General features: G+C 41.4%; 1 protein-coding gene across 12 annotated transcripts in view; it reads right to left on the minus strand.

The window, feature by feature from the left end:
• Positions 1–89: 89 nt before the first annotated feature.
• GRIP1 (glutamate receptor interacting protein 1) overlaps positions 90–23,359 on the minus strand; it is a 352,437-nt gene continuing 329,167 nt past the window's right edge. For 6 of the 12 annotated variants that reach the window (XM_077934694.1, XM_077934690.1, XM_077934693.1 and 3 more), the window contains 10 exons: positions 21,334–21,403; positions 20,937–21,091; positions 17,557–17,734; positions 15,819–15,958; positions 15,035–15,220; positions 9,252–9,408; positions 6,395–6,497; positions 4,172–4,405; positions 3,162–3,308; positions 90–1,849 (listed from right to left, as the gene is read on the minus strand). In XM_077934694.1, the coding sequence (XP_077790820.1) occupies positions 1,613–1,849; positions 3,162–3,308; positions 4,172–4,405; positions 6,395–6,497; positions 9,252–9,408; positions 15,035–15,220; positions 15,819–15,958; positions 17,557–17,734; positions 20,937–21,091; positions 21,334–21,403 (1,607 nt within the window). In that variant the 3' untranslated portion in view covers positions 90–1,612. Of the gene's footprint in view, positions 1,850–3,161; positions 3,309–4,171; positions 4,406–6,196; positions 6,242–6,394; positions 6,498–9,251; positions 9,409–15,034; positions 15,221–15,818; positions 15,959–17,556; positions 17,735–20,936; positions 21,092–21,333; positions 21,404–23,359 lie in introns of those variants that run through there. The other 6 variants (XM_028746459.2, XM_028746458.2, XM_028746447.2 and 3 more) reach the window with 5 other exon arrangements.

Genomic DNA, 23,359 nt, shown 5'->3' on the forward strand with positions numbered 1-23,359 from the left:
CCTCCCCCATTGTTCAGGAGGAAGGAAGTAACAGGAAAGCCCTCTTGCACAAGCTATCCTCATTCTTGCAATTCCCAGGATCGAATCCATTGTCTTTAAATAATTTTTATTTGATTTTTTTACAGTTTCCATACAAATTTTTGCAACAGGTTGAGTTCCCAGAAACCATACATAGACGATAAATACCATGCTATTAAAGTATTAAATTTGTACAAAAATACTTTAGTTTAATACTCCTTTGTTAACAAATAAAAATACATATTAAGTGTGGTTCATGATCTGGGTTTCAGTTTCGTTTTAAATGATTTTTTCTCTGGCAGTGCTGAAATATGAACAAAATGTTTCACTTTCATGTTCATGTAACTGGTTTAAGGAAAACAGCATCAGGGATATCCTAACAATTCAAATAGATGAAAAACTGGTCGTTAAAATAAGAAATGAGGACTCTACAGTTATAAGAGACAAATCCAGTGTCTTTTCCAGTCACCAAGTAACATTAATTACCATTGACAATACAATAAACAAATCAAAGCAGCTGCTGGTGAACCTAAAAAAGCAACTGGCAGCATTTTATTGCTCTGAGCAGGAAAGGGAAGAATCTGAGTATGTGTGTGCAAAATGTATTTACAGTTTTTAAATGAATTGACATTAATAAGAGTTAATGAGCTATTTGAAACCAATGCACATACCATTCATTTTAATTTTAAAAAAAGAATTGTGTGTTGCTATACAAGTTAACTTGTGTATATGCCTAAACTGGGGCAGTTCATACAGTTTTGCACTGGTATTTCTTTGCTACTGCAGTTCAAAATGTAAACAAAGAAAAAATCTACTTGAATACATGTTACAAAAGTCTTTTTTTAAAATTTCGCTAAAACTTGTTTTACTTTTTTTAAAAAAACCCAGTAATTTATCAGAAGTTCCAAATACGTAAAAGTTAGAAGTCCATACAGGGTGCAAGACATATCCTGTTCAGTACATCATTGCATAGGGTATAATATAACTCTTAATAAAATCATACTACAGCTGGGCCAGTAAAAGTTTCACCTCTTTGCACTTCAGATTCCTGTGTGCAATTTTTGCTAAAATAATTGTAAAACCACATAGTAGCTTTTAATCCCCCCCCCCCTTTTCATTACCGCAGAAGCAACAGAACTATATAGTTCATTTAAAAAACAACTACTATGATACAGTGATCTGGGTCCAGCAGCAATAGCCTGTGATTCCTTCACTTAGTTAACCAGCTGGTATTTGAATAAGTTGCAATGTTCTGAAAATCAGATCCTCTGTTGTAATTATTTACATGGATGGGTCCCCCCCCCTCCCCCAATCATTTTACTTAAATATTTCACTAATCTGCCATGATAGGATTTACAGCCATTTTCACCATTCGTTTCTCTTGTTACTAAGGGTCAGGTTGAAATGGCACTACACATGGGTGATAAAAAACGAGAGCAGAGCAAAAAAACTCAGCATTGGAAGCAAGTAGCAAATTATGAGCCCCCCCTCTGTGCTTCTTAATGCCACACGACAGCCACATCTTCAGTGTAACAGAAACCTGAAAGGGATTAGCACCATTTAAATGTTTTGCACTAAATACAGTTTTTTTTGGCTACAAAGTGTTCATAGGCTCCCGTTTCATCTCTGAACCAGTGCTGTGTACACTTTGTTGAAGGAAGGCATGGTTTTGTTCGTTCCATTCCCCAGCCGGGAAAGTCTGTTGTTCCGAGCTTACCTTTTGAGAGGCTAGAGGGTTTCGACTAATAACAAGCTCCAATTTGTTACCAGACTCTGCTATGAGGGGCACAACCAGACAGCAGTCAAAGTCTCTTGTGCGCACATGGTTTACCTGAAGAGTAAAAAATGTTTGTTTTGGATGAAAGGTGACAAAGGAAAACTGAATGCATTTTTCTCCCTCCCAAATGACCCTTAATCCTTGTGATACTCTATAGGCCCACACAAAGTAAGGTAAAGGTAAAGGTAAAGAGACCCCTGACCATTAGGTCCAGTCGTGGCCGACTCTGGGGTTGCGGCACTCATCTCGCTTTATTGGCCGAGGGAGCCGGCATACAGCTTCCAGGTCATGTGGCCAGCATGACTAAGCCGCTTCTGGCGAACCAGAGCAGCACATGGAAACGCCGTTTACCTTCCCACCGGAGCGGTACCTATTTATCTACTTGCACTTTGACGTGCTTTCGACCTGCTAGGTTGGCAGGAGCAGGGACTGAGCAACGGGAGCTCACCCCGTCGCGGGGATTCGAACCGCCGACCTTCTGATCGGCAAGTCCTAGGCTCTGTGGTTTAACCCACAGCACCACCCGCATCCCTTCTACACAAAGTACCTTACCAAAAAAAGGGGGGCTTTAAAAGAAGTAAATGTTTGGTAAAAGGCTACTGTTAAATTGAATTTATTTGCTCTGCTAATGCTTATAAATAAATCTTAACTTCACGTGTTCCCAGATACCATTAGTCTAGAAGATTAGGAGTCAACTGTCATCGGTGATTACCATTCCCAATGGTTTCAGAAATATTAAATAGCACTGCGGACAGAATGGAAGACTGTGGCACCTCCACAGCCAACCTGCCAAGTGGCCAACTAATCCTCACTTCAATCCCGTCCCTGAAAAGGACCCAAACCACTTACAAAACAGTGCCCACAACTGCCATTCCCTGAAGCTGATCCAGAAGGATACCGTGGTGTCTAAGAGATTGAGCGTAATCAGGAGGATTGCACTCCTCCACCTCTCCTGATAAAAGCTCATCGTCCATCAGGATGACCAAGGCTGCTTCATTCCCAAGGCTTATCAGTCGTGATAAGCAGGTTGAATCTACGGAAGTTTACTGAGAAGTAAGTTCCACTGTGTTCGACAGGACTTTGTGTCAAGTGAGTGAACCTAGGCTTGCAGCTTTTCAGCATTTGATGATTATTGTCTTTATGTTACGTTATGCTTAATTCATAGACCGGGTGTGTGTGTCTTTCCTATCATTCAGTTCACAGTACACGATGAATGAGGGAGCTGAACTTAGCTGTGCAACTGAATTTCAAATACAGTTTCCACTATTGTGAATGCTGAACTTGACCGCAGAATGCTTTCTGTTCTACAAAAAAAAAACCCATGCCCTTGATATGGCTTTTCTATGTTAGTATGGTTCACTCTTACCTGGAGCAGTCTGTCATATGGCTTCAACCCTCCCACATCTCCAGGTCCAGCTGGCCGAATATTTTTAACATACACTCCTTTTTCCAATAAGGCATCGGAGACGCTGAACCCAAAGTCCTCCATATCCGAATCCTTGTACAAAGTTACCTGTAGGGAAGGGGAAAGGAAAGATAATCTGAGGACTGCATTATAAAGATTATGGAAGCTCCGTTCTGCTCCATCTTTCCATGTCCCCTCCCTCCAAATAGTTAGCTGTAGTGTGTGGTTAAAGGTAAAGGGACCCCTGACCGTTAGGTCCAGTCGCGGATGACTCTGGGGTTGTCTGGCAAACAAGAGTGGGGAATGCAAGAGTGGGGAACCTGTGCTCCCCCCCCAATGTTGTTGGATGCCAATTCTCAGCAGCTCTAGCCAACATGTCTACTGGTTCGCAATGATGGTAGTTGCAGTCCAGTTAGATCTAGAGAGCCACAGGACCCCATCCCCACTGTTTTATAGTCCCATGTTGCTATTGTCTTCTGTTAACAAACATGCTTTTCTTCATCTCTCAAAGAAAAGAGTAGCTTATTATATTGTCTTGCTTTGTTGTCTAAACTCTATTATGGTCCAGTTTGGATGCTCGTCCTTCAGCTTAATAAGCTAAGTGAACCTTTCCCCTCGGTATCACCAACATGAAAGTTTGGGAAAGCTCTGCATTAGAGGGAGTACTGTCGTCCAATTGGGATGCTCAAACTCAGGACGAAAGGGAGAAATGTGCTAAGAGGAAGGCACATTTTGGCAAACCCTTATCCTCCTGCCCGGAAACCTATGTCCCCACTGTGGAAGGAATTGTGGTTCCAGAACTGGCCTCCACAGTCACTTATGGACTCACTGTTAAGACCGTGTCCGTGGAAGACAGTCTTACTCGGCCATGAGTGATCACCGAAGAAGAAGACGACGGTCATCTGCTCTGTACTGCATTCAGTGCAAGATTACTGTCAGAAGGGGAGAAATCGGACAGTGCACCAACTCACCTTGTGTAACTCCACAGGAGTTGGTGACATAATTTCTTTCATCTCTTGCTTCATCTTCCGCAAAGCTACAGACTTTCTTCCCACATCTGAAGGCAACGTGTTGCTACGGGTCGTCTGGCTGTAATGAGGCCTCGAAGTGCTTCGTTCCTGGAAGCTGGCTTGTCTCCCCAGGTGGCTGCGATGCTGCGGGTTGTCATGGTTCAGACTCATGGTGCTCCCTGACATAATGGTTGCCTGTAGCGTTAACAAAAAGGTTTTATCATACATGACATAGTATAAAAAACACCCAGAAGATTAGGCTGTAACTAAAGGCAGCAGCATCTATTCTGTTGTCTTGGCCAGAACACAGTCACTTCAGAGCACAGCAAATGGCTGGAGGATAGATGGACAATTTGAGTGGGAGTCCTCTGAAAAATGTACTTGACGAAAAAGGTTGTTGGATGACATTTTTATCCAATCTGCGGAGGATGGGAGGAGTGACAGCTTCAATAACTGGTGAGTTACAATGGCCGGCCGTGGTCATGCTTGGCCACCAGAGGAACAAAAGTGGACTACAAAAATCTTTGCTGGCAAAAGTTCTTCACCCTAAAAGCTATTTTGTTATTTAAATTAATCCTGGCACATGCATAATTAGTTTATCCTAAATATAATGAATGCTACAATAGGTAGCATTTTTGCAGATCTGAGGTATTAAAACAAAGCAAGTCAACAAAAGAAGCAGCAATATCTTTGATGAGAACTCATGGGAAGGCTACTTAGCACAGGTTTGGGAAATTGACTGGCAGGCCTACTTAGATCTGGCACTGGACCCAATTTGGCCTGCGAGGCTTTCTCCCATTTGCTGACGTCTTACGTGATGTCAAGACATGGCTCTAAAGGAGCAAACAGGAGCTCAAAGCAAGCTCCCAATTGTTCATGAGCAAGTGGGGCTCACTGACAGTGCCAGTCAGGTGATCAATACTGAAAAGTGAACGACTTTGAGAGGGGTCCAAACAAGGTTGGATTGATGGGGAAGAAGGGTCTTGTTTCTGCAATATAATTTTGCACAGCTGCTTCCTGCTCGCTGAGATGCCAACAAGGCAGCTGAGCACAATTAGGGTAAGCAAATGCCCAATTCATTTTTCACTTTTTTTTAAAAAAAAAGCAACAAAAACAACCCACCATGTCATCTTTAAAATGGAGAATTATCAACCTACTGAAACATTTGTTCCCGTTATCTATTTCCATATCCGTTTGCTGTGCTGACAGGAAGGAATTTGGCAAGAGAAGCCTTGAGGTACCATGCCTTTAGACAGAGCTTTCCCTTACGTTCCTCCGAATGGCAATTAAACTCAGATCAGGTCCACATGAAATTAAACAGACGTGCAATACGGAAGCCATAATTCTGAGGCCGCGCAATCCACTCGAGCTCCATGAGTTTTACCCAGCTATGCCATTCACATTCCTTGTGGTTGCTCAGGGACTTCAGTATGACATAAAAATGAAAATGAGCCGGTTTTTGCAACGCAAGGAATTTAAAAGAACATAAAAGAAAATTTTTGAGGACTTGCCCTTTTGAAACGTTAAAACTGTTTTAAGTTATATTCATTTTTGGTGTAATTAAGGAACATGCAGGCAACTTTAAACAAAGAGTTGTCTTTTTTTTAAAAAAAGTAAATCTCTAGGTGGGAAGTTAATGTGGAATTCATTGCAGTTGTCTTGGCTCATCAGGTGACTCCCGATTTTAAAACTTGCAAAGTTGCTTTTCGTTTATGTTCCCCTTAATTCAGATTCAGTTTTGTTGCAAGAGATACATGCCAAGGAAACCTTGTGTAAAAAGCAGCTGGAAGAGAATGGGATGCGCTGCTGCCTAGGAAAAATCAGCCTGCAAATAGGTGCAGCCAGCAGTAGCACAGGAGAAGCTTTTGAACACATAACACGCTTGTTATCATTTCAACAGCAGTTCCATGAAAGAAAACAGCTTGATTAGGGGGAAATCAGGGGAGGCAGCTGCACAAGCAAAATATAAACATAAAGGGTAGGTACCAAGAGAGTCATGTTTCTCAAACACAGACGCCTGTCAGTCTTGTCCTGTGGAAAGGGGGGTTAAAGCTTAAAAATGAATTTGTGAGATTAATGCAAACTTAGAAAAAAATATAGAGGGGGGGAAACAAAAAAAATGAGTGTTAATTGAAAAAGAAATTGGTATATTGTGACGGGATTAAGATTTATTTATTTTTCTACCTCTAATTCCCTCAGAATTCCTGACTGTCCACAAGTCTCCAAGTCCTCCAGTGCTTGAGACCAGAAATTTTCCTCCTGGTCAGTCTCGGGGGCACCTGCAAAGCTGGATTCATAGAGAAAGGTTTGCTTAAGTGGCAAAGGCAACACGGCAGTGTACTTCATAGGAATGGTTTACAGCAACAAAACCAGACTTAAGGGTGAGCAAGCAAGCTCAGACAGGAAGCAAGCAAGCTCAGACAGGGCTGTGGAGAAGGAGCACGATTACTGATGCACAACACGGGGGCTTAATTAACCCAAGAATTTACAAGTGGTCTGTAAATAAAACTTCGCACAAACCCCGGCTACGTTTATTGCAGCAATCTTCATGGCTAATTCATGCTTAGGAGCTGCTATGAATGGTGAGGTTGCACATGCAGGCACATTTGTGAGGGAAAGGAAGGTGCAAGATTAATGGTTCGCGTAAACTAAACTGGAAGAAACAGCACAGCCTCTCGCTCCTTACAATTATCAGTGACAACTGGAATTGCCACTCCCACACTTAAGATAGATCCCTAAATTCACCTAATGCAGATTTAGTGTACAACCCCACACTCACTGGTTCAGTGGCTGAGGGGTATTAGGATAAGGTGGTGGTGGGGGTTCTTCTGAAGTCCAGATCCACTGCCTTAGCTGAAAAAAATGCCTTTGTGCGCAAAGGCTCCTATGCTCTGCTGCAGAAGTAGAGTCTATGCATCTCCATAAATAGAATGGAGTCGTGCTGGTGTGTAGGTGCAATGGAGGAGGGGGACCCCTCAATTCTGTAGCAACAGCTACAAACATTCGGGAAATCTATCCAAGGACAGGATCTGGCACAAGCAATTTCCCTCCTACTGACAAGTGGGAGAAGGGAAAAGGTAGGAAAGAGATTGCTCTCTTTTCTGTTTTCTCCTTGCCTTCCCAGAACTGGGAAAGGTTTGGGTGATTTGGAACAACTGCTGGCAAATCGGGGACAGAGCTTAGGGCCTGCAGATTCCCAACCACAGGATTGTTCAGTCCCCCCAATATCTAAAGTATTTACATTAGAAACGTGCAGTCTCCCCACCCATCACCATTGGGGATCAATCCACATTTGATCACCATTCCTTCAATCCACATTTTAAGATGTGCTAGCCAGAACCTAGGCCCAGATTTGCCCAAGACGTGCATTAGCCAACCACTAGATTAGCACATGGACTTTTCTTGGCATGTGGCTGCTGGGGTAAGTATGCCTCTGCTTTGCATCCAACCTACCACTCGCCAAAGTTGCTGTCAGCCTAACAAAATGGCGGCACCCTACGGTTCCCCGAACCAAGCAGAAACTAGATGAATGCTTAGAAATCTCAGGCCATGCAGAGAGACTGGCTGCGTGTGTGTGTGTGTGGGGGGAATTAGTATCCATTTCTGGATGCATGTGTGGGAATCATTAACTCAGAAAATAAGCTTCTGATTGACTTGGCATCAGCCGGAGGAACAGATGTGTGGGTTTTAGTGCTATTTACCCCAGGTTTTGGATCAGATTCAGTTGCAACTGAGCATCTTCATTATCAGTAGAGACAAACTAGGGCACCTTCCTTTAGGTTTATCATGGATTCATGAGTCCAAAGTGATAAAAAAACAGTGCAGCATGTCGTTTCCCATGAGGACACTGGAGATAATGGTTTGGGACAGTGTGTGTGTTTTTTGGCGGGGAGGGCAGAGGAATTATTCAAGTCACACTTTAATCACACTTTCCATGTGTTCTCTGAGACTATTGATTAGACTGTGGGTCAGCTGGAGAAACTAGCAGTAATGCTGCCTGTCTGAGGGTTACAGCAAAACTCTTCTAAGGCCAGCAGCGTCAGGCAATTCTCTGAAGTACGGCAAGTAAACTGGGAACCAGAGCACAGAAGTTCTATTGATTTTTTTAACACAAACTATGTGTGACAGTGGCAAACCCCATGTTCTTCAAAGCGGGTCTGCACAGAGGATAGGGTGCAATTTAAAGAGCTAGTGGAGTGAATGGGTGAGGAATGGTTTGGGGTTCAGCACTCACACTCATGTGTCCCCTTGACCCTTTAAGTTGCACCCAACCCACATGAAAAGTGGGTCTGTTGCTCCATTCATCTATAAAGACATGGATCTGTTGCCAGCACCTGTGCTTTGGGCAAATTCTTTTCCATGCCTTTTGCTAACTCTGCAAAACAAGGGGTCAAGCCATTGACTTATTCTGTCTTGGTTAGACACAACGTTTCCTGGCCAGAGCCTCTCCAAGATGGGCGAAGGCTTGACAAGAATTGCATTTTCATTGGTAACATTTCAGAACGGGAGATCACACCAGATGGTTGGGCTCTAAGGAGCTGCATCATCGCCTTGTCCCACATGGCTCCCCTTTCTTAAAGGGGCACCATGGCTACTGACCATGTGGAAATTGCAACCGCAGTACACATAGATAATGAAGAACCAGTCCTTACAAAGATGCGTGTGCATGAAACTACATTTGTGTCAAATGTTGATGTTCGTGGAACAAGATTAGGGAACCGAAAGACTCTTACAACATTCAAAGGAGGGGGGTGGGGAAGGACCTTTTTTCAGTTTAATTGTTGCATTAACAAGAACCAATGATCTATCCTTTTATGCATAGAATTTCACCAAGTGAACATGTATTGCTTTCAGCATCATAACCTTTCATGAATGTCACTAACCTAACCTAATAAATCTCATGCAGCATGAACTGTAAATATCTCAGTAGTGGAGGATAAACTGGCAACTGGTGTTTTGAGCCCAGGCAAGTGGTGTATGTACTCACAAAGAACATTGCTGCTGCTGCAAAAATAAGTTGAGTAACTGGTGCAAAACATACCTGCTTGCGATGGGTTTATCCCATTCATCATCACTTAGCCCTGTGTTGTGGAAGGGGTTGGTTCGGGGCCTGTTGGGAGGGGATAAACTGCTCCTTTGTTTTGGACTCCTCCATTCAAATGTGTTGAAGTTGTATCCTGAAGCCTGATAATTGGGACCTAAAATATTAACCATATTTGTAAAACCGTGGTGCTTTAAACGAAGAAAATATTTTATAACACTACATTGCATCCCTAATAACACAATGTGTTTTGACTTATTTCGTTGTTCTTCCAGCAATTATGTGAGCTAAAGCCATCCTTGTTCCCATTTCATGCATGTGGAACTGAGGCCGTGAGAGTTGCTCAGAATTATCTAGGAAACAGACTGATTTGAACCAACATCCAATTCTTCACTAAGTCTCAAAAGTGTAGCTCACCTGGCCTTCTCAATCTGTGATAAAGAAATGACCTGAGTAGCAGAGTAATTATAACAAAGAAACAAGGCAATATATTCTAGTCCAAGTCTGGGAATGCAGCATGTCACACAACAAACTCTCTGTACAAGCTTAAAAGAAAGTTTCTATAAATATATGTTGGTGGTACCAAACACCAACGCCCCTTATTTGCACATATTATTCTTCGTTGGAGATGTAAAGCAACCAATGCTAACATATTACATTTTGGGGGGATGTCCTAAAATACTGATATTTTGGCACTCCATTATAAATGAAATGAAATTGATAACAGGGTGCAGACTTCCATTTGATCCATTAGCAGTCTTGTGGACACAGAATAGGTAATATTTCTCTAGGCATTCATGTGAAGGGCAGATAAGGAGCAGCCCCTTCTCTCTAGCTGCTGCTTGCAGTGTTCTGGCTCAATAGTAGTATCCCGTTTTGCTGGGCTAGGGAACAGATAAGAGGGCAGCATCTCTGCTAAAGTAGCCTTGCACTACCATCGCAGGTTCTCACACACAGTAAAAACATGCTGTGGTGTGCAAGCTTCTACACCCAGCTATGGAATGAGCGGTTGGTAGGATGGGGATCCTGAAAAGCAGAGAATACTGCAGAATTGGGAGTATGTTAAAAACCATAGATAATACGGAAAAAAAATATATAGGCCATATCACTATCATGTTAAGTAAGGCAACCAAAACAAAGGTCACCTAAACTGTACTTGCACTACAGATTACAGTGGTACCTCGGGTTGCAGGTGCTTCAGGTTGCAGACACTTCAGGTTATAGATTCCACTAACCCAGAAATAGTACCTTGGGTTAAGAACTTTGCTTCAGGGTGAGAACAGAAATTGTGCTCCGGCGGCATGGCAGCAGCAGGAGGCCCCATAAACTAAAGTGGTAGCAGGAGGCCCCATTAGTTTTACTCAGGTTAAGAACAGTTTCAGGTTAAGAACGGACCTCTGGAACGAATTAAGTTCTTAACCAGAGGTACCACTGTACTGGGAACATGGTTATCAGGTTATCCTGTTTAGCAAGTATTAAATTTATCTCCATTAGGAAAAGACATGGACTGAATCTGAGGTGGAAAAGTTGGACAGAAACCAGCCAATACTTCAAAAACTGAAATGGAAACAGCAAGGTGAAAAACCAAGGGCATCTTTTTATAATGGCTCTTATAAGCTGTGAGATAAAATAATGAGCTGTCTTGAAAACTATCATCTTCCTATGCTAATGACTTGCCAATGTAAGCACTTCCATCTTTACACAACTTTGGCCATAGACAAAATACCTGAGAGGATCTGTGCAGGCTGTAGCACATTATATTCTCAGTGCAGTTTAACTAAAAGCAAAGACTGCAGAACAGAGGATTCCCATTTGTATGTGGTGGAGGGGAACTGCTGTACTAAAGTAACTCATTCAAGCTGTCGGCTTGATGCAATGTTAAATACTTAATGAGAAAAATAGAAGATCAGTATAGAAAGGGTTGTAAAGCCATCTAGTGCAGCACAAGGCAGGAACTATCCATCAGCTCGGCTGCTCGCGGATTTGACTATTCCCCACTCATACTTCAACTTCAAACTACACATTTCCCAATTATTAGGTGAGTCTGTAAGGTAGTGATATGTGGAGCCAATGATACCTCACCCTTTCCCCCAAACTGGTGCACAAGGTGGCTTGCAACACAGCATACAATATAAGCAGCTATATAAAATATAATACAAAGCAGAATACAATCATACATCCATTATAAAAAACAGCACTAAATTCTGACCTGTATCAACACCATTAGGTTCCAAAGGACTGGACAAATAAATAAGTTTCCATCTGAAAATGGCTATATACCAGGCTTCCTCAACCTCGGCCCTCCAGATGTTTTTTTGGCCTACAACTCCCATGATCCCTAGCTAGCAGGACCAGTGGTCAGGGATGATGGGAATTGTAGTCCCAAAACATTTGGAGGGCTGAGGTTGAGGAAGCCTGCTATATATACCAATAGTATCTCAATAAAGGAAGGCTGCAGAAATTCATGGATCTGCACAAACCAAAATGGGGTTCTCACAAAATCTCTTTCCTTTGACTTTATTGCTAAGGTAGTTGATAATTTCAGATGCAAGATCCAAGATGCATAGCTCCAGTTCAGTGCAATGGAAATTGTCACCACCATGGAAATTGGACCACATTAAACGGCCTGATTTGGCGTGGCCCCCTGTGAAACAATCCTATTGTTTCATAGGGGGCCACTCCAAATCAGACCATTTCACAATGCATGAAGGTAGTTTCTTCCAAGTGGTACCAGCTTCAGTCACATAGCTTATGACATTGTTAATGGTTCACTTACCCCTTTGGGGAGGGGTAAAAAAAGAAGGCCAACACTAACAAAGTCAATCAGACTACATAGGCTGAAATTATGTACACAATTTCCCAACATATGCAGCTAGTTTCACCAATATACAGTATGATGTTATTTACGGTGACAGAAAAGAGTTGGAGCGATGGGATAGCACTTGCTAAAGACCCCAGCAGTTGCCCAAAAGATTGACAGTTTTGGAAATGCCACACTTTTCTAAGATGTGTAGATATCAACATATTTTGTACCTTATGACATGGCATGAGTTCTTTGAAATTAACTCTTGGGTAGTCATTTTGAGATAAACAAAAACACCCCCCTCCTCAATCTTTTTTTATCTAATGATTCATCAGGGCAGGTGATATAAAAATACTTAATAGTTGCCCCCTCACCCATGCACAACCTTATACTTGAACTACTGAATTGAGTTGAATTTCTATTATCCAGGCTTGTACACTCCCCTCCCCTGACCTCAACCAAAATCGTCTACTGCCGCCCATGATGGGTTGCTGACCATTCCTGGAGATTTTACAGAACTATTTTCGTTTAATAAAATATTCACAGCTCAATATTTCATTAGTTTTTCAGACAGATGAACAAATGGGTCTGCAGGGATTGTGTGTGATTCATGTGCTGTTTACTGTCATGCAAACTAAATGATGGCTGCATGCTGAGACTTGCCTTCCTCAGAAGGGATGTGGAATGACAGCAGAACAGTGAGTTCTGGCACACAAATAAAAATAAATCAAATTGTTGCTCTTAAAAATAAAAATATAGCAACATTTTATATTTGTAGAATTCAAAGGAAAGACGTCACAACGTCTAGCAAAAATGAAATTGCTAAATATATTTTTTTACAACTGGGAATTTGTCCTGACATGAAATCAGACATCCAACATTACATATGATGTTTCGTTCTACTACTGCTGTTAAAGAATAGCTTTAATTGCTTGTTCTGAGCTTCAAAGTATTAGTATTTGACTTTCAAGCTCTTTTGACCCTGCCCTGTTTTAACAATGTATAAGGAGGAAACTTGAGCATTTTTCTTTCTTGCTGGGATAAAATGGATTCCAAAGGAACTTTGCAAAAGAGAAAATGACAGTTGCTTCCAGTGTCAAGCTATGCAATAAATTAAAGATCATTACTGAAAGTGCCCAACACTAGTTCACCCATATGTCAACAATGAAGAAAGAATTACATTTCTTACATAGAAGAGAAACATTGCACAGCAGCTGATTTGGTCATCCACTCAACTAGAAGTCTATATAGGCTAACCCAGCAATTTCTCCATCTGGAGAGCTACAATGACTCCACTGAGCTATTGTGGCCAATGGCCACAGACACACCTATATTCCACAAATACCCCTTTAAAGCCATGTTAGGTAACGACCAATGCAACATCTTGTGGCAATACATTCTGTAAACTATTTAATATGGAATCTGTCACTTTTACTACTGCTAGTTGACCTCACTGAGTAATCCACCATAACCTCAGTATCCTTTTCCTAGATGGTCTCAAGTAGTTGAGCATGAATGTGAAGTTAGGAGTGTGTGTCCTTTTGCCCTGATGTGCATCATTCTGCACTTACTTATATTGAAACTTATTTACTGCTGTGTTGGAGAGATCTGTTCGGAACTCTTCACAGCCTGCCATGCATGTGTCTCAAAACACATGGAGAAGCAGAAGGCACAGCGTTAATGCAGGCACAGCGACAGCAATTCTCATGAGCTTGGTGGCTCAGATGTCTCTGTGCGCAGGTATGTTTCTATGAACTTCATATGATCATCTTCATATGATCATGTGGCCAAGAACAGGTTGCATCTTCTTGTGCAGCAGAGAGTTACTGGGTGAGTGGGTCCAAAAATACTTCTGAAGGAATGTGCAAAATGTGTAAGGGAAGGAGAATATTTATCTTTGAAACAATGACTTCTCTAGTTGGCATTTGAATGTCATTGTGCTCTGTTTGATAAAGGGAAAAAGGGACCCCTGACCATTAGGTCCAGTCGTGGCCAACTCTGGGGTTGCAGCGCTCATCTCGCTTTATTGGCTGAGTGAGCCGGCGTACAGCTTCTGGGTCATGTGGCCAGCATGACTAAGCCGCTTCTGGCGAACCAGAGCAGCACACGGAAACGCCGTTTACCTTCCCGCCGGAGCGGTACCTATTTATCTACTTGCACTTTGACGTGGTTGGCAGGAGCAGGGACCGAGCAACGGGAACTCACCCCGTCATGGGGATTTGAACTGCCGACCCATGTCCCTGCTCTGTTTGATATTCCAATGTAAAATAAGATTTTTTAGAAGTCCTCATTTTTCCAACCCAGGATGTTTATAAAAACCTGCACTTCCAGGGCTGAAAGTTTTACCCTGAGATTTAAACGACAGTGCTTAAAATAAAGGTGAAATACTAAAAAACAAGCACGGATCTTTGAAGGGGTAAAAGAAAATCCATTCTGGTTCTTCCTCCCCTCCCTTCAAAACCTTTCCTAAAATCAGTTATTATTCTGAAAGCCCTCTGACATCTTAATGTCAAGGGATGAAGGAGAAACAAAAGGGTAACAAATCACTGAATAATCTCTTTATGCTCCCCCTTTGGCAGTTTACAATAAATCTTTACCATAGCCAGCTTAAAAATCACAATGAATGCACCTCAGATGTTCGAATTAATGAACACCTTCAATGTGTTCTGCATCTTTTATTAATCTAAGCTTGAAGGATAAACCCATTTAGCTGTGGATGAGCTATGGACTGGCTATTCAGACATCAGTAAAACTAGCAGAAGGCTGTTAGTATATTGATATATGCTTTATAACCTGTCACAGTGTCGTGAAAGAGTGAGACCAAGGTGAGCTGAATGCAAGAGGCAACAGAGTGTGCTAAAGGGCGCTGTCTTAATGAGACAGAGGCGGCACAGTTGAGACACAGCAAAGTTGGCTTAGAAGGTTTTCCCATGGAGTGGTTTCCCATGTTACGTGTGCTGGTTGATATGCACAAACCCACCTTGACTTCCATAGCTGTTATCCATTCCAGAGCCATCCCATGATTCCACAGCACTATCTACGCTTGGGACGGTAGTGGAGTATATTTCTGACAGTTTGCCTGGTTTCTGTGTGGTGGCTGTGTCATCTTCCGTGTCACTCAATTCATTTAGGTGACCAGAGGCCGGAAACTTCTTGGGACTTGATGCTGGTAGGAATTAAATGGTAGGAAAAAAGATTAAAACTTGGTTGGAAAATCAGATAGATATGCAGCTTCATTTGCATGGAGGGACGTTCTGCAAGCAAGAAAACTAAGACAGACAAACTGCATGAGCTGGGGGTGGGTTTTTTTGGTCCCCCCCCCCCCCCATAATGGCTTTAAAAACCTTTTGTTGTAATTTCATGATTTCCAGTTTGTCTACATCCTTCATAAACTTGGGCTTGGCTCTGATCTGTACCTCTGCTTTTTGTTCAATGTTCATTTATGTGTAGGGTTTGTTACTTAATACTTTTCTTTTCTTTTCTTTGAATGACCCACAGGAGTCCAAATGAGTAGTTTATTACTTCCCAAATTATGACTGTAACACTACTGTTGTAAGGAGCTAATTGACTCTCTTTTTGTTTGACTCCATTACTGCACTGGTGACTGCAAATATATTGTAGACCTTGAAGTGCTTCTGTTCAACCATTCTTGTACCTGTGCATTTGTTTCTGCGTTCCAATGACCCAAATACCATTTTCATGAACGTATGCATTGTTGATGGTTGTAGAAAGGGCCCCTGTGAAATACCTGAGACAACACTCACCATCTGTCTGCTTTTTGATTTTCAAGGTGACTGTCTCTCCTGCCATTTGTAACAAATGTATGGCTTCACTCAAAGGTTTTCCTTTCAGGCTGCTGCTATTTATTGCTAAGATTCGGTCTCCGATATGAATTGCACCTGTCCTGAAACATGAGTTAAATAAAACATGAAAAGTTCAGTAAAAAGGAAACTGAGCCAAACATTTAACATATACGAGATAAGCAAAAGTGTCTGCAGTTTTTCCTCGGGTTTCACATTTAATTTAAAGTGTGTAAGATGAATGGAGCTACTTAGTGATTCTTGCTGCTAAGGCTATTTGGATCACCAGGCCACCTTTGTTTTCAGAGCTGGTAGGAGAACCAATTGACATCCAAGGAAAACCAACAACAACAACCCATCATTCCCTTCAAAGTGACAACGCCATGGATTAAAGCTGCACATTCAGAAGGCTTACTGAAACTCCTTTCTTAGTACCAGCAAATATTGATGTTTTCCATTTAACAGGCAAAAGGCAATGATAGCACAAACCATCACAATATTTTCACATGATCAGTTGAAGTAAATTAAGGGGGACATCTTGATAGATGGAATAAATGGGCCACAACTGTAGTTAGGGAGCATATTAGGATGGACAACTTAGCTAGAACCTATCTGTTGACATGCCTGGACAATCATCATGACACAACTCAGTTCACTCTGAAACTGATCCTGAGAAACTAGTTATTCACCTTCAGGTGAGTTCTCCACTGAAGCTACCTGTAACTCCCATATTTTTACCAAGGCTCTTCCAAAACCATTATGCAGTCCTATTGCCAGGTGGCTGAATTGGGGGGGTATTTTATCAATCACCAGAAGCACATGATTTTCAGGAGGGAATTAACCAGAGATTCTTGCAGCTGCAGAACAAGGACATGTAACACATGCAGTCTTTGATCCTCTGCATCCAGACACCAGTTTTCTGATAGGTCAAGCCTAGATGCTTTCAGGAAGCAGGAACACCCTTCTCACTCTTTTTTACACACACAAACCCCCCAAAACTGCCCAATAGATTGCTTTGCCTTTTGACCACCTTGTTTCAACACAGGTTCCAAATTCCTTCCCCCTTCTCATTTCAGTCTCTGACAACTGCACCCACATCCAAGAGATTGCTATTCACCTTTAGAATTCTACTGGCTTCAAATTAAATGGGGTTACGAATGTTTCTCCCAAGGACTGCCCTCAGAAAAAGTGCTATATTTGGTTTATGAATTGCTAAGAAAATTTCAAGATCCTATCCTGGCACAGCAATGCTTATTAGTACATGGGGTTTTAAAAGAAAATAAAGAGGGAATGAGGAAGATGTAATGGTTAGCACATTGCATATATGTCACATATGGTAAATATAGCTAGACAGGCAAAACTATGTAACGATGTATATACAAACACCCACCTTATAAGGAGAATGCAACACCTTTTTTCTTTAAGTTATTAATATCATCACAAGGTAAGCATGCCTGAAGCTTTCTTTAGGTGATTTATGGTGACAATAACTATTGCAAAACTATGTTCTAGATTTAACAACAGCCTCATATCATAACACCAGCAAGAAAAAGACTGAACATCATTAAGTATTTCATTTGCTATGAATTGTGGAGAACAGACAGATTTCTAAGGAAGAATGATTGCATATGACTGAATGAATTGTCACACATGAATGAACACAGTAAATAGCAGAACTATGAATATCTTTATTTCAATTTACCTTTCAGCTAGTCCACCTTTAGTAAGACTTGAAATGATAATAGGATCAAAGGGCTCTTCAGTACCAGAAATAGTGATCCCAAGAGGTCCTCCGTAGCGCTTGAGCTCGACAGTATAAATAATTGCTCCTGAGCTCTCTTGTTCATCTGCAATACATGCCAAGAGGATGCAATTGGTCTCTTATGAAAGAAGGAATGAAAAGAATAATACATTCAGACAAATGATCAGAAATCACAGTGTGCATCCTAAAAGCTTCATGCCTCAAATACATATCTTAGCCACTTCAATTCTGAAGCCTACACTTGACTTCATGGGCAACATCATCAAATCTCCTTCCCATCCACTGAAGCAAAACCAGGATTTAAAACCTGGCACTAGACCCAAGTGAACTTTTATCTTCATGCATTCCCCTACAACAGAGACAACCGCAAGGCAAAAAATATGGTACCATTTATCCTCCAGGTTATTCCCCTCCCCCCCAAAGTTCATAAAACAGGTTTTGGTTACCAAGGGGAGAAATCAAGTCTCTGGCAAATACTTTTCTGCGTGAAAATAGTAACAGTCACTTGAACACTTGAAAGTGGGCATTGTTGCTTATCTACTTTTTTTTATTGCTGCTGGGCAGCCATCTGTATGTGCAAAAGAAATGAACATTGCTTATTTGGATTGCTGCGTGGACATCACTTTGATAGTCTGTTTTGTATTGCTTGAAAATGTAAACTTTTGCTTGTCTATGTGTTTGGGGATTATGGGGTTAACATTCGCTAGCTGACCTACCCTGGGGCTCAAATGGGAAGGGCTAAATCATTGAGGATGTGAAGGTCAGCACTTAAAGCCTGTGATCTGGTGGGTAGAGCATGGTATTAAAATTTCCTGCACTTCCTGGAGCTTGTGAATTGGAGAGTGCATGGGCAGAAGCTGCTGGATATGGTCAACTTTTAATTTTCACAGCAAGAAGGCAGGCACACAGGTCTGATCTGGAGGGAGCTTATGAATGAATGAAGCCTAGTGTAGGTTAGAGACTGTGTACAGATAGGGGGATCGCATTTATCTCCTGTTTTGTTTGTTCCTTTGTGCCAGCTGAGTGGGCTCAGCTGCTTTTTCCGTAACATTTTCATGTAAAATGCTTTACTAAAAGGTAACGATTCTATCATTTTAGTAGACATTTATATATGTGTCTTTAAAAACTGTTGTGGTCCCTGATTATTCTTGTCACTCCCAATACCTAAAAGCCACAAAGGCTTCAGGGGGACTCAGCGAAGTGGATAGGCTGATTAGTAAAGAGGTAATATGTGACTAAGGGACATGGGTAGCGCTGTGGGTTAAACCACAGAGCCTAGGACTTGCTGATCAGAAAGTCGGTGGTTCGAATCCCCGCGACGGGGTGAGCTCCCATTGCTCGGTCCCTGCTCCTGCCAACCTAGCACGTCAAAGTGCAAGTAGATAAATAGGTACCGCTCCGGTGGGAAGGTAAACGGCGTTTCCGTGTGCTGCTCTGGTTCGCCAGAAGCGGCTTAGTCATGCTGGCCACATGACCCGGAAGCTGTACGCCGGGTCCCTCGGCCAATAAAGCGAAATGAGCGCCGCAACTCCAGAGTTGGCCACGACTGGACCTAATGGTCAGGGGTCCCTTTACCTAATATGTGACTACAGTAGGAATTTATTGTTTTCTCTACACAAGATTTCCAGCCTGGCTATTGTGTGCCCCACAGTTACATCACTGTTACTGGGGAAACCCTTCTCTCTCATCTACTTCCCAAGAAGCCAAGACTTCTGGTTCCAGTCTCTCTTTCCCCTCTTGGTTATTATATGGGTCTTCCAAACTAAGCCTGCTTCCCCCAACATGTGCCTCTAGGCTGGAGGACTGCCTTCTTGCCTTGGCACCCTCACATCCCTTTCCATAGGAGCATGCAGCTTGTTTCCAGATGCTGGAATGCTAGACCCTAGGAGACGGCACTGCGGAGCAGCAATGGTGGGTGGGTGCATACTCACCCACACCCCCCTAATTGCTTACATTATGTTTCTTTTGATTTCATGCAGCAGCTTAAAAAAGTGAAAGCTTAAAAATAATAATTTATGACAACAGTTTATGGACTAGCAACTTAATGAAGTATTGTTCTTAACACAAACTGTACAGAAATATTAGTTTTATGACGACTATAATCTGTCTTTGTACCGTGATTTAAATGGGATAATTTACTAAGCACACATAATAGATGAATTGCATCTAGCAGACCTTAATTGGTAGTCATGTAGTTACACACAATTCGCCCCGTATTATAAAATAAATGTTTTTAATCTATGCAAAGTATTAATTTAGCTGCGGAATGAAAAAGCTGGCAATTATTAACTGCTTTAATTCCCACTAAAATGTACATATCAGGCCTTGTAACCAGCAGAAGGCCCTGTACGCCGTTTCTGAGCAAGCATAGATTGGGATGGATCATAATAGTTATCGGACTGGAAATGAGCAGATACTAAAGGTCAGGGAATCAGGTGACATGGACTTTAATTCAGGCTGACTTTGGGTGGTGATGAATTTGCCTTTTAGATAGAAAACCTGATGATAATATGGCAAGTGTTAAATTGCTTCAGTTGTTTTCTGCTTATGACGCTGCTACCTGGGAGCACTATGATCGTCTTAATTAGTATTTATTAATTTATTATTATTATTATTTATATACTGCCCTATATATGGGGGTCTCAGAAGGAAAATCCTGATAGGAGTAAAGTGTAATTGTGGAAAGGGAACCATCTGTTTCCCCAACAAAACTTAAGGCTAAGAATGCCAAAAGAGATGCTCTTGTCTCTTTCTGTGACTGAGAATCTAATGATTTTTATGTTGCCAAAAAGAAGTGATATTAGAGTGGGTAAACAAGAGAACAAAATTTGCTCCGAATGTACATTTGTATGATGATTAAGCATGTCTAGTATTGTTGTGGAGGAGGGTATGGACTAGAGTATTAATTGAGTTATGGGGAGGTAGGATTTCATGCTTTGCCAGGAATCCCAAAGAAAGAGGCTACTCTGAGTGTACTCCTCTAAAACAGCTGGGCCAAAATCATGTCTGAAATTCTGGAGGGTGGGTGGGGTGACATTTCTACTTTAAATACAGAAGTGGCACTGAAACAAGCATGCATGACTCTCTGCGGTGAGGGGCTGTGCCATAGTCCTATCATGGACCAATGACAAATATTCTAATGTTGCATGAATCTTGGAAGTAAGTCATGTAATACAAAAATATCTGTATTGATATAGATAGCACCTTTTCTCTGTATATTTAAAAATAATATTAAAGAACATCCACTGATTATACAACAGAGATTGCATCTAACACAAGTGGTTATAAATGTACATAAATAGGTTTTTAAGCCAGCTCACTGTGAATACCAGAGTTATCTTCATCTTTGCGAATCTTGAGCTTTACAAGGTCCTCGCAGTGCTGCAGGATTTGAACTGCATCTTCCATGGAACAGTTGTCGAGTCGAATATTATCTATGGCGAGCAATTTATCACCTAGTTCTAATGTTCCAGTTCTGTTAACAAATGGGACACATTACAAAACTGATGACTTGCACATGCTTTCTAGACATCTATTCATGCAAATGATTTATTTTTTAAATGGATTTATTTTTTTAAAAAAGCAGTGGAGATTAAAAAACAACATTACTCCAGTGGAAGGATTTGCTTAATTTAGAAATATGGATCACTTAAATACTTAGGGAGTGTGAGAGTAACCAACATAACTTTTTTTTTTTGCTGACTTGAAATCACTCACCTGTGTGCAACACTTCCCTTCTTAATATCTGAAATAACAAGAGGGTCTCCTGGTTTTCGACTAGATGGAGCTGAAATATGTAATACACACACATACATGCATTTAAATTTAAAATAATTCTCAAAACTCCATATAGCATATGCTAATTAATGTTAATGCTTTTATGTACAATATTTATTATACATGGGTGTTTCCATGCTAGCAAATACTCCTAGTAATGCACATTTGTGGGGTGCAGTTATATGCTAAGCCTTTCGTCCTAAAATATAACTGGTGTGCCTTATAAATATTGGTGTGGCACAGCTCTCATAGAAACAAAATTTCATTCAAAACAGAATACAGTGGTACCTTGGGTTACATACGCTTCAGGTTACATACGCTTCAGGTTACAGACTCCGCTAACCCAGAAATAGTGCTTCAGGTTAAGAACTTTGCTTCAGGATAAGATAAGAACAGAAATTGTGCTCCGGCAGCACAGCGGCAGCAGGAGGCCCCATTAGCTGAAGTGGTGCTTCAGGTTAAGCACAGTTTCAGGTTAAGAACGGACCTCCGGAACGAATTAAGTACTTAACCCGACGTACCACTGTATTGAGCAATCTTTATGAACTCAGACCCCTCTATTTCTTAAACATGTATACAATTTGCTTCACTGATCATTTCAGAGGTTACCATAAAAGCTTCATAATTCAGATGAACCTTGGAATTTAATTTTATTATATTACTGGGTGAGAGAAGAGAATATTGCAACAGACCCACATTTCTGGGGTCTCCTTGCCACCTGGGGTTCAGCAGGCCCTGTAATTATAGGTCTTTCAGAAAGCTCTGAAGATGCATCTGTTTTCCTTGCTCTTCCCTTGAAGGGTGCTTGTTGGATTGCTGGTTTCATCTTGTTTTTGGGTTTTAACATATTTGGGCTGATTGCTCTCGTATTGTTTAGTACTTGCTTGATTTATTAAATATGCTTTGCTGTGTCATATTTTATGCATAAGCCACCTTGAGAGGGCTTTTGCCCTAAAACATGACCTAAAGTATTTTAAATAAACAAATAAAATAAAATAAAAATTCAGGCATCATGCTGTGCCAACAGCACAGTAGGGAGGGCATGCAAATGATGTACTCTGTGCCCACATTGAAACAGACCTATGCTGCAATTGTGCTATAATTCATACTGCAAAAGGGTCGACTTTGAAATGGTATCCCTCACATTCTTGCTGCCCCATTGCTCCTATTGAAAGAACATACACCCAGCTTCCTATTTTAAAACATTTCCTATTCTATCCCATTCTTGCATGCAGGATAGATCAATATCCCAATGGTTTACTCAGAAGTTAAGTCTTACTGCGTCAATGGAATTTGGTAAGAGCACATAGGGTTTCAATGTTTGTCAAAAACAGTTCAGCGGTCTAGAGCTGCAGTGCTACAGCCGCATTTACCTGGGAGTAAAGTTCATTTTGGCCACATTCACACCATATACCTCAAGTACTACAATACCACTTGAAACAGTCTTGGTTTTCTCTGCCCCTCCCCCCCCCAACAGAAAAATTCAGAGCTGTAGTTTGTTAAGGGGGCTGAGAGTTTTTGGAGATCCATATTCCCCTCTTAGAGTTGCAATGACTAGTGTGATTTAACAATCAATCCTTCTTATTGGGAACTCTGGAAATTTTAACACCCTAAGGGGAATAGGGGTCTTCTTGCAACTCTCAGCATCTTTAACAAACAGCTCCCAGAATTATTTACGGCAAGGTACGACTACTTAAAGTGGCATAATAGTGTTTTAAATGTATGGTGCGAATGTTGCCTAAGTGGAACATATTTCTGAGTAAACATGGCTGGAACTGAACTTTAAAAGACTCTTACTTCTTTCCTAATATTGTCAGAAAGATGGCTTTATACTTGTGATGTGACAAAGGTACCATGCCCTTTTAAACAGAATCTTAAGAAGAGGAGTTTGGATTTGATATCCCGCTTTATCACTACCCGAAGGAGTCTCAAAGCAGCTAACATTCTCCTTTCCCTTCCTCCTCCA

Source organism: Podarcis muralis, chromosome 10 (assembly GCF_964188315.1).
Source record: "Podarcis muralis chromosome 10, rPodMur119.hap1.1, whole genome shotgun sequence".
NCBI classification, from domain to species: Eukaryota; Metazoa; Chordata; class Lepidosauria; order Squamata; family Lacertidae; genus Podarcis; species Podarcis muralis.